Source organism: Pteropus vampyrus, unplaced genomic scaffold (genome assembly GCF_000151845.1).
Source record: "Pteropus vampyrus isolate Shadow unplaced genomic scaffold, Pvam_2.0 Scaffold28, whole genome shotgun sequence".
NCBI classification, from domain to species: Eukaryota; Metazoa; Chordata; class Mammalia; order Chiroptera; family Pteropodidae; genus Pteropus; species Pteropus vampyrus.
In genome coordinates this window covers 2,521,207-2,539,317 of record NW_011888809.1, presented here as the reverse complement: position 1 = coordinate 2,539,317, position 18,111 = coordinate 2,521,207, and the positions used below count along the sequence as shown (strand labels likewise).

General features: G+C 32.9%; 1 protein-coding gene across 4 annotated transcripts in view; it reads right to left on the bottom strand.

Moving 5' to 3' along the window:
• ATAD2B (ATPase family, AAA domain containing 2B) overlaps positions 1–18,111 on the bottom strand; it is a 108,189-nt gene that overhangs the window by 47,399 nt on the left and 42,679 nt on the right. For all 4 annotated transcript variants that reach the window (XM_011356583.2, XM_011356581.2, XM_011356582.2 and 1 more), the window contains exons 15-18: positions 15,701–15,791; positions 10,540–10,851; positions 8,622–8,757; positions 2,840–3,026 (exon numbers count right to left, since the gene is read on the bottom strand). In XM_011356583.2, coding sequence (XP_011354885.1) covers positions 2,840–3,026; positions 8,622–8,757; positions 10,540–10,851; positions 15,701–15,791 — 726 coding nt within the window. The remainder of the gene's footprint in view (positions 1–2,839; positions 3,027–8,621; positions 8,758–10,539; positions 10,852–15,700; positions 15,792–18,111) is intronic.

The following is an 18,111-nucleotide window of genomic DNA, read 5'->3' as shown; positions in this document are numbered from 1 at the left end:
TATTAAAAATATACTTTTACCAGTTATGTCTATTAGTTTTAAAAAAGTGTAATTTAAAAATTTTGTTAAGTCAAATTCATTTGTTTTCTACATTTTCTATATTGCTTAGCAATTATTTTCTCATATCCAAGATAATACATATATTGACCTTCTGAATTCTTCTAATACTTTCATAGTTTCAATGACAATCTAGAATTTACTATGAGGCTACAGAAAAATATAAGAAATCCCATTTTATTTTGCTTTTTCTTTTTCCCCTTGTATAGGCAGCCAGTTTTCCAAGACCATTTATTAAATAATCCATCTATTCTATCTACTAATATCAAATGTCATCACCATCATCATATACTCATCATCATCCTCATGATGCTAAATTCTCAGTTCTATACAGGCCTAGGTGTGAATTCTTTCTTTTGTTTTATTACTTTGTCTGTCTATGCCTGAATAGGTACAAATTCTTTATTATTCTAGTTCTATTACATCTTTAAAAATCTGGTAGGGCTCTCTCATTATACTTTTTCCTCTAGAATTCTCCTTGCTATACTCATATTTATTATCTAGAGGAAACACAATGTCTTTTTTTTTAACTTCTCTTAAGTTTTGAAGGAAATATAGATGATATTGCACTTAATTTATACATTAAATTAGAAAAGAACTCACAGCTTTCCAATTTTCAGTCTTACTAACCATTAGCTGTGAAAAGAGCTGCAGCAGTAGTAATAAATATGATAGCTAACATCTGTTGGGAGCTATATGCCAAGCTTACTGGATGAGCTTATTTTAAAATCACAACAACAAAAAATCACACTTATGTAGTATCATTATTTTCATTTCATAGATGAGAAAAGTGAGGCTCAAAGACGTTAAGTGAGTTGTTCAAGGCCACTATCAATAAGCAAAGTAGCTAAAATTTTAATCTGTACAATTTGAGTTGAGTCACACTTTGAACTGTAGTATAATAATTAAAAATAAAGTGTGCCTTTCATTTCTTCAACTGTCCTCAACTAAAATTTTACATTTCTTCTTTTAGGCCCTGCGAATTAAGTGCTTCAGTTAATTCCTACGTAAACTCGGTTGCTATCTCTTCCATTATATTTCTAACTTGTTTTTGTTTAAACAAAAGAAAAAGATTGATTTTATAACATTAATTCTGAAAGTGTCCAACCTTACAGAATTCTCTCATTGTCCCTAATAGTTTTTCAGCTGATACTATAAATTTTCCAAATATACAATCGTGTCCCAGGCAAATAATTATCACTTCAATGTGCCCCTTCCAATATTTATATCTCTTGATATTTAACTGAAAAACTTTGTACATCTTAATAATGGCATATTACTTTTGATGTGCTACTAGATCTCATTTGTAATATTTACTTTATGACCATTTTCAATGTGAGATTAGTCTGCAGTTTTCTTTGTATTTCTTTCAAAGGTTTATCATCACTAGTTTTTTATTTCACAGCTTTCCTTTTTTCTATGATTTGAAACAGTTTAACTTGCATCAAAATGATCTTATCTTTTAAAATTAAAAGAATTCTCCTGTGAAACTGGTTGGATTTAGTGCTTTTTTGACACTCCATTTCTTCTTCCACAGCTATCTCTGATTCTCCTCTGGGGTCAATTTTGTTAATTTATATTTTCCTAGTAAATCATTGGGATTTATTTTGAATGGTACTGAGTAATTTTCTTACTTGCATACAAAGCTGCACTAATTTTTTCTCACTAAAAAGGAAAAATATGAACAAACATATAAATGAACATTAGAAAACACAGCCAAAATGAGTTAAATCTATAAAACTTGGATCAAATTACTGGTATGCTGCTTTTTATTCAAAATACGGGTTTTTAAATAGGGCTTTATAAGTAGTTAAGATGCTAGGATATTCATACCCAGAGAACTGTAAGTAAAGGTGAAATGAAATCAACACTATGAACTGTTTAAAATATATTTCTTGCTACAAAGTACAAAATGGTTTACAATTACATAGTGTATGTATATGTATATACATTTATAAAATGTAACGGAAAAAAATAAAATAAAATTGTGTGCAATGCTCTTAAGTGTTACTACTCTAGTCACCTAGTAAGCTAAATAGCAAAGTAGAAAGTGACACTCCTCTCTCTTAATTTACTTGTACGAAACATTGTTCAAACATTTAATGAGCACGTATTATGATGACCTGAGCACCATATAAGAGACACAAATGGTGAAGACATGGTTCCTTGGCTCAGAAAGCTTATTCCCCTACCCTCTAGTTCCAACGTGACACACTTATAATAAATTCATAGTTATATATTAAAACCTCAAAAAATATAAATAGTACCACTAGAACTCTGCTTCACAATCACTAAGTATAAAGTAACTGAAAATCAAATATCAAACACACTTAACTATTAATACAAATATATATAATTCTTTAATTGCTATCACTTTTCTGTATAAACTAAATCTTGGCATCTCAAATTAAATATCATTCCCCTTTCTATAATAAGGCTCTACCTAAGTACAGAAGTCTAGAAAGGCTCTGAAGCCACAGCTTTGAAAACAGGGTCCTAAATAAGCAAAAGAAACTTACTTTCTGCACTGTTTAAACTTTAATGCAAGAAAGAGAACATTAAAAATTGCAGAAATGAATGAAGTAACATGGCAAAACCGGTGAGCTCACTTTGAGAAGCGTTACACATCAAAAGGACCCTGTGCCTTAATATTATAATGTTAATGAATAAGCAACAAAAAGTTAATATTCATATTATTGTTCTCTGAAAATTTTTTATCTGTAAACACTACCAAGAGGTAAACAATAAAAAAGCTGAAAGTGCTGACATGGTACAAACCTACCTGTGCACATGATTCTTCAGGTGTTTTGGCACTAACTGAATAAAGTGCTGGGAGATCTAGTCTGTGCACAGAGAATCTTTCTAGAGTGTGCAAAAGTGCTGGAGCAAGGTGAGAAGTTTGACCTGAGCCTCGTTCTCCAGACAGCAATAACCTTGGCCTGTAAGAGGTTGGCTGATGATATGGTGACCTGTAATACATGTAAGACATAATAATTATTTCAAAACCAAATGCTCTGAAGATCAATAGGAAACATTAAGCAACATATTTACCTTAAAAGAATGCAACTCTAAATTAATAGAAATTCCCTTTCTTATTTTTAAGTACAGTGAATTATTTTCATCAAATATAGTTTTAAAATGATCTCGCTGACCATGTTAATAACCACGATGTGAAATTATAAAAATCCATTCTACAAGAAAGTAAAAATATGTGGATATTCGTCCTATCATACCCATATATTAACTTGGAAAATGCTTCAGACACTGTGATTTAGTTCTTAATTACCCAAGGTCAAAGGTTAAGAATCCCACTTCTCCAACAGAGGGTACATCTGAAGATTACCTAAAATGTAGGACCTCTTTAATGGTTAAAATGGTAAATTTTGGTATTCTTACCCACAATTTTTTAAATAGAAAAAAAATGTAGGACTTTTTCAATGGCAGCTAATTTCTAGGCCAATGAAAACTGTTCTTACCCTAATACATGACATCTAAAGCCCTACACTAGAGAAGGTAAATTTAGGAAAATATATTATATGAAACAACTTATATTCCCAAGATTCTACAGCACCATTAAAATGATAAATGGAACAAGTTTGTCTACAATCATCATAGATAATACAGAAAATTCTAAGCAATGCAATAAGAATAAAGCAAATAAAAAATGGAACTAATGGAAAGAAAGAGAGAAAACAGTTACTTGTAAAAGATATGATTATGTACTAGAAAATCCAAGAGAATTACCTAGTAACTGTCAGACTCTTTTTAACTCAAAACTTTTTTAACTCAAAAATTGCAACCTGAACCAAATGAGACAAGGAATTTGCCATTAACAGGAATGGTTCTCAATGTATAAAGAGCTTAAGTGCATAGTGTTATCAAAAAACACCTTCACGGGAAAAGAACAAAGACGGTTCAAAAAGAAAATACAGATACATTTTCTAAAATGTTCATTAACAATTGTAGAATGCTTCCTATGCCGAATGCCTTGGTCCTAGGTATCCAACACCACCACTGTTAGCACGCAGCTCATAAATGAATGGTATTTGGTGGAAAAAGGAGGTACACAAATTACTGTAACAGTGTGATTAATAAGCAGCACTGTTTGGTGTAGGGTGCTATGGGAGACTCTAATTAGAGACTCACAGAAAGATTTCTTGGAAAAGTATTACCAAAGCATAAACCCAGAAAGCATGAATTCCAAGAAATAAAAATAGGATGTGCAAAGAACCAGAGCTAAAAAGGCCTTGGCTATTTGGGGTACTTCATACAGCGACTTTATTTTGAGGTTTTAAGGCCATGTTCGGGTAAAGGTACTGAGGTTAAGGAGGAGAAGAGGAGAATCAGACTATGAGACACTGTGAAGGATTTTGTGAGCCATGTTAAAGCAGGGGAAGTGACATAATCTTATACATGTTTTTGGAAGATAACTCTAGCTCAGTATGTCAGTACAGGAGAGGATATTTGAAAGAAAGCAAAACAGGAAGAAATATAACCAGTTAGGGGTCTGCTATAATAACCTTGGCATAAGATGTTAAATTATAGTCCAGACAAGAATGGTGCTAGAGGAGGTGAGAAGGAACAGCCTCAGATGAGACGTATTTAGTAAGGAAAATCAACAGGACTTGGTCTCTGACCACACACAGAAGGGAAGAAAGACGAAGGAGCTGAGGATGATACCCAATTCTAGCTGAAACAACTGAACGGATGGTGGCTCCCAAGATCCACAGGAAGAGAGGGGGAGATGCAGTCCAGTATCTATGAAAGATCTGTGGCACAAAAAAGGGAGATAGGCAACTGGATAGGGTCTCAGGCTCAAGAGCAACCAAGCCTTGAGAACGATTGGGTAGTTAGTTATTAACAGAGTGGGAAAAAATTATGAAAATGAGAAACATCTTATCTGCTAGATTGATAAAAAATTAATTTTAATACCTATTATTAGTTAGTAGATGATAGGAAAATTGGTGTTTTCATGACTAGTGGAACAGGAAAAAGTACAATTTTCTGAAATTAAATTTGGCAAGTATGTCAAATATATGCCAAAATGTACATCCAAGGATATCTACAACTAATCACACTCCCAAGAACTCCCTTACTTCTTATCACTCTCTATATTTTTTTGTCATAGTAATTACATCTTCTAACATTTTGTCTATTATACTTATTGTTTTACTGTCTGTCTCTGTCTAAAACATAAGCTGGGGGTGGCGCCATAGTGTAGTGGTTAGCACGTCTGCTTTACGCTCAGAAGGTCCTGGGTTCGCACCCCAGGTGAAGCTACGGACCATATCCCAGGTGCCCAGGCCCCGGGTGCACGCCTCGAGCGTGTGAGAAGAGACACCTTCAGAGATCCAGTTCTTAAAGGGAGATGGCAACATCCATAGGTCAGGGACAGAAGTGTGAGGGGGGAATTAAAAGGGGCGGGGGAAAATAAATTAAATTAAGTTAAACATAAGTTGATGAGGGCAGAAATCTTGGCCTATTTTTTTCACTGACATATTCCAAGTACGTAGGACAACACCCAGCACTTGATGGGCACTTTGACAAAATATCTGAGTGAATTAATATATAAAAGAACAAATGAATGATTCAAATAAACAAGATATTATTTTAAGCTATCTGGTTGGCAAAAATTTAATAAGACAGTGCTCTGAATTGACAAAGATATAAGAAAAATAAAACTCTCATACATTAGTGATGGAAAGGTAAATTGATACAATCTTTCTAGAAGGCAATTTAACGACCTGTCTCAAGTTTTCAAATGCATCTTCCCTTTGACACAGCAATTGCAGTTTTAAAATTTACGCAAAGCTCAAAATCAGATGATGGTTTAAAGATGTTACTTAGATATCTATCACAGCACTGTTTATAAAAAAAGGAAACTTCAATTTTTATTAATAAGGTTATATAAATTATGGCACATCCAAAAAATAAAATACTATGCAGCTATTTTAAAAGAACAACATTAAACATACAGTGACATGAAATAACGTTCCCATCTTAGTGGATAAAAAAGCAAGTTACATTAACAACCTTATAGGATATAATTTACATATATTAATATGTGGGTCTGGCTCTATGCATAGAGAGAATATGGAAGTGTGATCACCAAAACTTTAACAAACATTACCTTCAGGTGCTTGGACTTTAATTTTTATTTTCCTCTTTATGTTCTTTATAACTTGAATTCTCTATAGAGTATATCACCTTTCTAATCAGAAAAAACAAAGCTATTTTCATTTGGAAAACCTCAGAAACCTCTGCTTCTAACCCCTTATGGTAATATGTAGTAAGAAAGAAAACTTATTTTTGATCATAAGGGTTCTCTACCAGATTGATGAACCTTAAATATCTTGACTTTTATTTCATCTTAAATCTAGATAAAAGGTTTCAACATCATTTTAGGAAACTATTCCCAAAAACAGAAACCCACCAGCAACTCCCAGTCTAGTCTAGAAAGTCAAACCAAACCAAGCCAATAAAAAACCATGTGCAGCCCTTATTAAAGGCATATATTCGAAAGTGTATGCTTCTTGGAAAGTGTGAAAAATCACATTGTCCTATCTACCCAAAAAGGCAATACGTTTTCCTATGCACCTATTAAGCTCAGAAATCACTTTGGAAACCACACACTGTACTACAAAGCCTATGATCCCAAGAAGCAAACAGTACAGACCCGGGGTCTGCGTCTGCTGGTGGCATGACCATGGGCAATTTACTTAATTTAACTTCCTTGTGGTTCAGTTTCCTTGTCGGTAAAATAATGATACCACAAACGCTATATGATTATTGAGAGACCAATATATATATTACTATATATGAAGTCCCAAGCTTTATATACCTAGTTTGTAATGAGCATCAGATGCTAATTCCTATCCCTTCATAGTCAAAAAGACAGCAAATGTCACCACCTCTCCTATGAAGCCCCCCTGGACTTCCCAATGAAAGTTTCTTAGTTCTGCTTTCATAGCACTTCAGCCATATTACAAAGTTTGTTACCCTCAATAACAAGAATTTCTCCAAAGTAAGAAAGATGTATCTTCTTCATTACATGTTTTCAGCACCTAGTACAGTCCCCTGGCATAGAGTAAACATAAAAACTGGCAGAATGGGTAGGCAAATAAAGAAATGAATGGAATTTATCAAAACATCACAATAAAAAAAAAAAAAAAGCTTATTCTAGGATATAGCTGTCTCACTATTAAATCAAAGTCGAATCAAAGAACTAGAAAAGCTTACGTAAAGGAGGCTTAAATTAAACTAATTTCAGAAAGGCTGAACCAAACGAAATGAACCATACTAGTGATTCATAATTAAATCAATGGCAGAGAATGTTCTCAATAAAAAGTCAAACTCAAAATTGCATGTGAAGTTTTCTAATAGCTAAATTTCTGTATCACTTTACTGACAACAGAACTCATAAAATTGGAACCCACATTTTTAGATAGTTTCTTAGCTCTGCTATCAGAAGTATTTCATATCCAAATAACTAAAATTGTCAAAACAAGTAAAATACACACACATGGGGAAAAAATGGTTATTTGGTTTTCTCTTAGTCACCAATAAAAGAGAACTGTACAATTATTGAAATAGTTTAAGAAAACTTCCCTGACGGCAGAAAAGAAAGGATCTGGAGTAGAATAAAAAGTTTCTAATATAAGAGCTTAAAGCCCAAGAAAAAAAGAGTAAACAAAAGTAATTTATTCTCATTTTTAAAAATAAAAACAAAAAAAGGGTTATCAATGCAAACAGTTCAAATATCATTTCACCAAAATCTACGAGAAACTTCAACTCAAGTTGAAGACTAAATTTTGTTCAAAATATCCCTAACGAAAAATTAGTTAAAATACACACAGTCTAGCATCTTTTAATAAAAATGCAATTAGACCTACCTGACTGAAGCATTATGGTCCTTTAACTATCATGCTAATTATGTACATGCAAGTGATGATGTTACTATTTGAAAACTATCTGGTCCTTCAATTTAAATTAGATTAGCACTAAAACTGTTCACCCATTAAATTCCACAGCAAAAGCTGTTTATCATAAAGGTAAATGTAAATAGAAAAACCATAAAATCTAAATTAGGAAAAGCATAAACTAATGGGGTTTTGGAAAATCAAAAAGTTAGTTTAATTACTAAGCAATTTCTAATTCGAAATCTCTTTAGTACCTCTAGAGTCCCTAAATTATCATCTGAAACTTATTACAAATTAAAACACTCTAGATCATGGTAAATATTTCATTTCTGTTCATTGTAGTTCAAATAAAAAGCAATAAAATTAGGGACACCAGTTGACTTTCTAAAGGTAACCCATCCTTCCACCCTGGTTTTTAAAAAAAAAAAAAAATCATACAATTGGTTCAGAAAAAAAACTTTAGGTGACCAAAAAACTAATTTATTACCACACAAAAAAATTATACACTTAGTGTTCCAAAATTGTGTCCAAATAGAAAAAGAAAGTCCTCGAGGTTACAAACTTAAGTAAAAATACACCATAATTCTAACCATAAGTTGTAAAAAATCATGCTAACTTGAAAGAAAGTGAATATATATAACTTACATTGTAAAATGAAGGTAAGACTTATGTACAGCAGCAGCTGATGACTGTTTCTTTGGTGATCCTGAGTGACAACTGGTCTCAAAAATTGATAAAGCATTCTCATCTTCACTATCATCTAAAATTAGAGTTTCTATATCTGTTTAAAAACAAACAAAAAAAAATCACAAAGATTGAGACTTATAAAGTCTTTTAATAATTTAATTTAATATTAGTGCTCTACCAAAGCTAAGGAAAATTGGTTTATACCTGGGCTACAACCCGAAATATTAATAGCTGTACTTCACACATACCTAACAAAAGTGTCCATTCAATGAAAAGCAATGCTACATGAGTAGAACTGGGAGAGAATTAAGACCGATAGAAATCATACCCTTCTTCCACCAACAAAAAGAAATAAAAAGAGGAATGCATTCTAAAATGAGATACTAAATTGTGTTGGCAGATAGAGATTTCAGGGGCTTTTAAAAGCTAAATATTTAGTACAACTAATATTGTAAAAGTTAACCTGAAAAATAATTGAGCATCTTTTGAGTGGTAATTTCATACACAAGGAAAGGATACCTAAGAAAAATATTAAAGACCAAAACAAACCAGAATATCTAAATAACTAAAAAATATATTAATAATCAAATAAAATATGGTTTCTCTTCTCCACTGGTACATGAAGAAAAATTCAAAGTAAAGCATATTCTATATTTATGAAACAAATTATAAGAAAACACAGATAATAAAGCTGAAGAAAGTCTCAAATTAAAATAAAAGAGCTATCATCTCTCAGAAGGGAAGATTTTTATGATTTTCTAAAAGTAATATAAGTTCTTTAAAAATTAAAAAATTCTGAGAAAAGATATTCTCATTTATGAAAAATCAGAAATAAGAAATGTACAATTCATGGCAGAGTATCTGGCTCAAACATAATATTTGTTCCCTCCCCTATTTGATAAATTTAAGAAATCAAGAAATCCATTTGATATTTCATGAGAATCTATCCCTAAAAAATAAAGTTTCTGAAAAAACTATATATCTAACGACAGCAAAATTCATTGAGTATTGATAATTTTTCTACATATAATATTTTCAATGTTAGTATAATTCACTGAACAATCTTCTATTTGGTGCAGACTACATGCCAAACAAGGTACTAGAAACTGGGGAAATTAAGACAAAACACATTACTTTCTCTTCAAAGTTCTTGGCCCTTCTTTGGTTAGCATGTGAACCTAAAGCTTCCCTGTAAATGAGTGACATTTTTAAAGGTAGCTTTCTGCTTTTCTCTCAGGTCCAAACTTTAATCTTGAGGCTAGACGTCAAGACCTTCTACAACCAAGTTCTAATTTTCTCCCCCACTAAATTTAGCACAGCACGCTGCAGACTGCCTTGACAACAACAATATATATTTGATGAGTTGAATCCAGGGAGTCATTATAGCAATATAGTAAGAGCTTGGGCTCTGGAGTCAAGCTCCCTGGGTTTGAGCAAGCCCTAGAACTTACTGAGTAACTGTAAATTAAGGGAACACTTCCTTAGTCTCCCAGCCAATTCCTTTAGGAAGTAAGAATATCTACGACATAGGATTGTTAATGAGGATTAATGACAATTTATGTAAGGGCTTTATAATAATAAACATGAGCCATTATTATCATAGTCAACTTCTCTAAAGACTGTAACACTCTATTAAGATAGTCGGAATGCCCCAAACATTCATTAGTTCTTTTTATAAACATTCACTAGGTAACTACCACATGCTAAGCAACATGCCAGGCCTGGAATATACAGTGTTGAATAAAAAATATTAATAATACATTTTCTATGTTCATGGCAAATATTAAAAAGTGACACAGTCTTATGAGGAAACTCAATTTATTTATGCCTGTGTTTGTTTCATTTTAACAATTAAAAAAAGCAATTTATATAGTACCTTCTTTCTTGTCACCCTGGCTAATTTCAGCATGAGGAAACACTTTTTGCAAGACTGCTAGGATGTTGTTGAAGCTTCTTTCCAGCAGTGGTCTTATGATGGGGGATAGTGCATGTCCCGAAGACATGACAGCACGCTGGGAAGCAGGCACAATATTCTGCATTGCATGGTAGAAATCTTGGGCGTTAAGCACTATGGAGGAAACATCTAGCTGCAGTTTATGACTGCTAGCATAGATCTGGGGGTAACGCCTCCGCAGAGCAATCAGGGCAGCCTCGGTGCAAAGGGCCTTGATGTCAGCTCCACAATACCCTAATGCACAAAAGGAAAAGGATGACAAAGGTAAGTTCATTCTCTCAAGTACCAACTATGTTTTACAAACGCACACATCCTTAGTTAAAAAAATAATCTATACAAAATCAATAATTATGTGCAATTTTATCAGTAAAGTTAAATCTGGCCATTTAAAAAATCACCTAATAAAATTATTTGCTCATTAAGACTATAAAAATGTTTTGAATATTTTAATTAACAAACACATGAACTAATGAATGATATTAAAACAAAACAAGTCATGTATTTTGTACCAATGCCACTGATTATAAAGTACAACTTTTCTTCAGAAAAAATTTTAAAATAATAGTTTCATCTCAATCCTTCATCAATACTCCCAATCATTAGTTCAGTCTTCATGATACCACACTTACCTATAAATTTTTCTAATATTACTAACTTCCAACACACATAATACAAAGTAGTACATAAGCAGAAACTTCAAAAACAAACCTATCCTACTACCAACTGAGTGCAAGTCAAAAGCAAGTTGATATCTAATTACTCCCAAAATTATACTTTAAAGTTGTGATCATCCCTGATAGTTTCAAAAGTATTAAAGAGAATAAGAATCCATTAATTTTCCACATTAACTCCCTTTTATATACATATATAAATATCAATTATGCCAGCAGGGGGAACCACTCGAACTAGTTATAGAACATTAGTCCCTAAGCTCTTCAAAGAGTGGTATCAGGTTTATCTTTTTATATCTCACAATGACCTCACTGAACACTTAAATATTGAAACAAAAGTGATAACTAGACAGGAAAACTATGAGAAAAGAAGAAATAGCCCTAAACTAACAGGCAGAAACAGAACACTAAGGGTCAAACCCACATAAATCAAACTATAAGTGACTCACACACCTATAATGAACTATACTACTATTACTAGTAAGGCAAATGCTCTTATCCTACAAATAACAGAAAAGTCCTCCTTACCATGCTGTTTTTTCCACAGTACCCAACACCTAATCATTTACCAATTAAGTTTACTGTCTGCCTTCCCCAACTAGAATGTGAGCTCTGTGAGGGTAGGGGTGTTTATCTGTTTTGTTCACTAATGTATTTCAAATACCTGGCCTGGCATGCAGTGAAGAGTCAATAAATATTTCTTGAGTGAAAGAATGAATGAAAAAAGAGTAACCCCGAGGTTATAGCTTAGGACAGCAAAACTTTCAGATTGCTATGCACTACCCAAAAACAAGTGGATAAATTATGTCTACTGAGCTTTAGTTTTTGGGTTGTTTTTTTTTATAAATCTAAATTATTTTATTAAACCAACTTAATTTCTATGTAACTATGTCAATGAAAATTATGAAAATCATAGAAAAGCACTGCATTCTTAAAGAAACATTTATTCAGTTAGGAAGAACATTAATTAATATGACCTGTGAGAATTTAATGCAGAAAAGTATAAGCCGATTCAGCAGTAACAATGTCCCATGACAGCAATCACTCTCCCAAATAATTCTTCAGAATAACAAAATTTACCATCAAAACTCTGATCTTATATCATTTCTCAATGAATAACCTGAATCTTTTCTGTGCCACACAAATCTGTTATTAGTTCAATAAAATAACTGTAGAACACCAGCTCAGTTATAAACAGTTAATAATCCATTTCAGAGGAAGTAAAGAATAAACTACCATCCTCAAACAACATAAACCACCACATTTTTCTTCTTTAAAAATATATACACTGTTAGTGAGCATACTATAAATGATCCTATTTTTAATTGCAAAGCCTAAGTTAAAAAAGAAAAAAAAAAACTCAAACGATGCAAAAAAGAAAGCCACTAAAACGTATTTTATGTAGTAAATGTTGCCTATAACATTTATGTTTGACATAATAATGTTAATAATGTACATAACAGCAATGTATTCATTTTTTCTTAATTTATTAAAGATCATTTAAAAGCTTATCAAGAATAGATCCCAATTGAAGAAGTAAATTTTCACATGGATTATCATAACCAATAGACGATAAAAGATAGGATTTATCTTCCTTACATTTGCTAGTGAATGAAAATTACTAGTTTTTATCTGCGGTGTTCAACCTGACCACTCATGTGAATAAACAATGAAACTGAAACAAAAATAGATTCACAACAAACTTAGTGAATCAGAATCTCTAGGGTTTTAATATCATAAATGTATATTTTGACAAAGCTTTATAAATGATTCCAATATATAAAAAAGAACTGAATTAATAACATACTTCCTTTATGAGACTGAAACAGAATTAAAAGTACATCATAACTATGGCTGCACAGGTTATATTTACGGTAACTATATGGTTACCCTGGTTTAGGCCTCTTGTCATAATTGAGAGAATTTTTTTCAATCTCAAAAGAGTACTGGTTTGGAAAAAATAGATGTGGTCATTCTAGAAATACTGAAAATATACTATCACCTTTTTAAAGTTAAAAGTAGACATTAAGGAAAATAATCAACATCCTTTTCATAAGAATTCCATAACCATATTAATTCTACCATTACAATTCTAATATTCTGATGAATCCAAACATCTAGATGCAAAGAAAAAGCATTCTTAAATATTGCTATTAAGAAGGAAATTTGTCTGAAAGACTGAAGATACAAGCTAGTCAAAGAATTTATAGACTAGAAAAAGGTAATAAAATTTTGTTACTTTATAAGTAAAACACCAAACATAATGAAGGCCCACAAGATAGCTGCCTCACTGATACACTTTCATTGTTTTGGCCCTCTTAGTGAAAATAGAGAAATATGATTAGGTTTGAACTCCTCATTAACTTTAAGCTCCTACTGTTTGTGCACATGTTCTAGATATCCAAATTATTTGAGTGCTACTTAAAAATCATACCTATTAGGCATCCAAACATCTCCAAGAACTTGGGAATTTATTTCAAGGTAAAAGTTACCAAATCCATAACCCTAACAAGAAGTCAGCTCTTTCTGCAGTTGTTCGTCAAGACTGCGTTCTCTCTTGTTAGGCATGAACTGAACCCATACACATTAAACATGTCTGGGATACCTAAAGTGTTAAGTTCATAATGAATTTGAAATTTATACTATTTCATTCCTGCCTGAAGATCTGCAGTTGCTCTTTTAAAATGTGAACTTGTTTCTTAAGTGGAATAAATGTTACGATCAAAAACATAAGTCATTTAATTATAATGGATTTTTATATCACTCTCCAGGAAGAAAATCGTGTATATGTAAGCAGATTCTACACCACTACCACCACCACCACCACCCCAAAAAAGGCAAGAGAAGTTTTTCAGTTCTATAAGAAATTACTTCTTAAATTTTTTTTAACTTAAGAAACTGACTGAAAGCTAAAATAAATCACTTGGAAAAATGAGAAGCAGTGGCCTCTGGAAATGAAAAAAGAAACTAAGATTCTAATATTTAGGATGAAGAATTAGAGTATATAATTTTTCAGATGGTAGACAGGGTAATAGAAAGTAATTTTAAAATACCTATATTTTAGGGAGTTTCCAAAAATATTGAAGATTTCTGCTTATTTCTGTTAAGGATCATTCTGTGACAAATTCACAGAAGAAATACAAAGGCTTCCCAGTCTGATCTGCACTCTAATACAATAATAACATTAAAGTAGCAGGAAATAAAAAGGGTCAAATTTCAAAATGGGAAAAGACTGGACTTTGCACCAAATACCACCCTCTCCCATAAAGCAGCACAAGGCTTTGCAAAGGTCAAGCCAAATTTACATGAAATGGGTTTGGCGCATGCTCTCTTATACCAGGCAAAGCTTAAACTGGAGTACTGCTGGAGAGATTTACGGTTTCTCCTCACCAGAAGATGTCGAGGTCTTTGTGGTTCAAAAGCTGAGGGATGCTGCTTCGGAGATGGAGGTCCCTGTGGATGAAGAGGATAATTCGGATGTAGCTAACTGAATGGACTAATGTTCTATTTAAGTTTTAATTATTTGATGGTGGATCACAATGATTTTTTTTTTAACTAAGATGTTCTTTTTGGTTTTGGTAAGTTTAAAGGTTTCCCAAGTAGGCTGTTGATTGTTAGTGACTTATTTGGGGAATTTCTTCATAATGCTTAAAAAGTTCATGGAGAGAGATTTTTTAATTTATTTTTTGAGAAAATTAGAGGAAAGTAGACAAAAGATGGGGGGGAAATGAAGGAAAAATACTTGTGTGTATACTCAGCTTCATATGTATTCATTTTTATTTCAGACCTAATTAGAGCCAAAACCCTAAATATCATCTCCTATGTATAATCATGTATGTACATAAAATACTCTCACCACATCCTTTTAGGACAGTAGTGTTCATTCGCTCTGTGGGGCAATCTTCCACTCTGTGAATAACATGACATTAAGTTGCAAAGTTTTCTATTTGGGGAATACTAGCAGAATGCCATTATGAATGCTCTTTGAAGACACCTCTCACTCAACTTCCTTCCTGACCGCAGGCATGAAGATGAGCCTATCCTGTAATCTGCAAAGTGAAAGACTACAGTCTTGCTTTTGATATGAACCTTTATCTCTCAAGTTTACACTTACTAAGTAAAATTGCTGAAAGGGGACAATTCCTAGAAAGAGACACTGCAGTAATATTACTGACACCCAGCACTCAATGAAAGGAATTCTATTGAGTTTTGTTAGTCACCTAATGGCAGCTAAAATCCTAATTTAGAAGTGTTCAAACTTCAAGTGAAATATTAAAAATTTTTACATTTAAAGGCAGAATCATCTATTGCACAAAGACATAACTATACTCATTCACATTCCAAACATAAGGGGAAAGGGAGGCTGAGCAGAATAAACAATGACAATCACAAATTCAAACAGTAGTACTTACCAACACATTTTTCAGCCAATTCACCTAAAAAAGTTTCTGACAATTTTGGATTCCAGTCCCTGGTATGAATCTGTAATATGTGTTTTCTTGCCTAAAAAGAAAACCACAGTAAATAAATTTGTCTTGAAAAAAAAAAGTACAAGTAAATAAAATATCATCAACTCCTCAAATATATTTGCTGGAACAAATTTATAGACTAACCATACCCCAGCAAACCAAATGTTTATTTGAAAAGAAATTTAAACACCTTGGCATCCTCATCACCTCTGATTCCCATAATAACCCTGTGAGACGTGTAACAGAGATCTTGTCTGTTTCACAAACTAAGACATTTAATATTCTTAGAGGTGAAGGAACTTGACTAGTGGCCATGTGACTGAGTGAGTGATCTAGAACTGGAATTCAAAAATAAATTTCACTTTTCCATCACATCATTTTTATCATTTGAAACCATATGGACAGGAAACTTTATTGTTATAATAATCATCATAGACAAACTTTATATTTAGAGTTTACAAAACTGCTGGTTCTATCATATACATAAAGTATTACAACTGACAATGAGCTAAACAAGTAATTCAAAACTGAAAAAAAGTTTAAAGTCTAAACTTTTCAATTAAGTAATGAAATATAATATATATTACTACCTATGTTAGTTGATCCTTTGGCATTGAGAAAACAGTGAAGAAATAACATGGAGTCCCTACAGTCATGCTGCTAAATCACTGAAATCAAGTAGGCTTAAGGCATGAGGAAACAATTCTATTCTTGCTTTAACAGGCCTGAAAACTTAAACTTTTGAACTTTCGATTGTGTATCAATGCCTGGAGATATATAGAAGTCCTGTAAATAACCCTCTGACGAACATAGGAAAGAATGTATACACGACCAGACCACCTGACATCCATTATCCAGACCACTAGACATCTGGAAGATCACGGTCTTGGACCACTCCAGAGGCTAAGAATGCACGGCTGATGCTTATCAAGAATGTACTTTTTACTATAAGAACTCTCAGCTTTTCTTTCTTCTTCAGAACTCTGGGTATTGCCTAGTTGTGTTTCTGATTTGCAAATCTTAAGACCCTGGAATAAATCTTTGCCATTTATTTGTAGACAAAGCCTCCTTGCACTCAGTTGACAGCATTTAATATATAACAAGGTATTTTCAGTAAGTATCTCCAATTCCTTCCCTCCTCTTCTCTCTTACACTAACCATACTCCAGTCAAGATTTTCTACACCTACAATTGAAATTACTCCTACCAGGTACACTAATGACCTATATAATACTAAACATAAGAGTTAATTTTGTGATTATCTGATTTAACAACATTTGACACAGTTAATCATACTCTTCTCATGCATACATTTTCTTCACCTAACTTTCAGAATCCCACTCTCCTAGTTTTCCTCTTATCTTACTGACTGCTCCTTAAGACAAAGGATTTGGTAACCTCATCTAGTCTCGTGATCCTAAATATTATCTAAAGAAAAAAGTGAACAGCCAATACATGCCTTTTCCATAGACCCAGGCCAAGAAAAATGACCTTAGTTTAGGTCTCACAGCACAGTTTCCTTGAAACATAGTTAAAATTAATGTTGAAAACTATGTTCAAGATCCATAGCTGCACAATATACTAAGCTACTATCTTAATTTTTCAATCAAATAAAACATTAAATTCAGTTCTTTAGTCATAATAATGATCAATCAAGTGCCCAATAGCCATATGTGGTTAGTGGCTATTACAATGGACATTGCTCAATGGGAAATGCAAATAAAGAACATTTCCATCACCACAGAAAATGCAATTGAACAATGCTGTTCAAGACCTTGTTTACTGTTAAATCTATGATTTGTGTGGGTTGCGCCTTAATTATAAAGACTGTGATTGGCATACAGACCCTGAGGCCTACATGACTAGGACAAGGAAGAAGACAATTAGGAAATCAAAGTAATGGCTTTCTTGTGCCAAAATGAACACTGGCTGTGTCTCTTAGAACTAAGCACACTCCCCATGTACTGGTAGAGCCTAAAAGACATGCTTTGGACTGCTGTAACATATTCCAAACAAGATGGCTGATGTTCCCCGTGCAGAAGTAGACTGCACCCACTTGAGCTTTGTCTCGTACAACTAAACACACCTCTGTGCATTGATACAGTCTTGGAAGCTGCATTTGGGTAATGAAGATGCTACTATCTATGCTGTGTTTCCTATCCTGACAAAGCTATGGAAACCTGGTGCCAAATTAAAGCCTACAGATTGGATTATCAATCCAACTCTGAAACAACTACTAGTGGCCGTGCAGACTGACATAAATTGAGGTATTAACTGTTCTACATAGTGGAGCCATTGCCTTCATTTCCCTATAGTCTTTTTCACTGTCCTAATCACGAAGTCTTTTGCATTTAT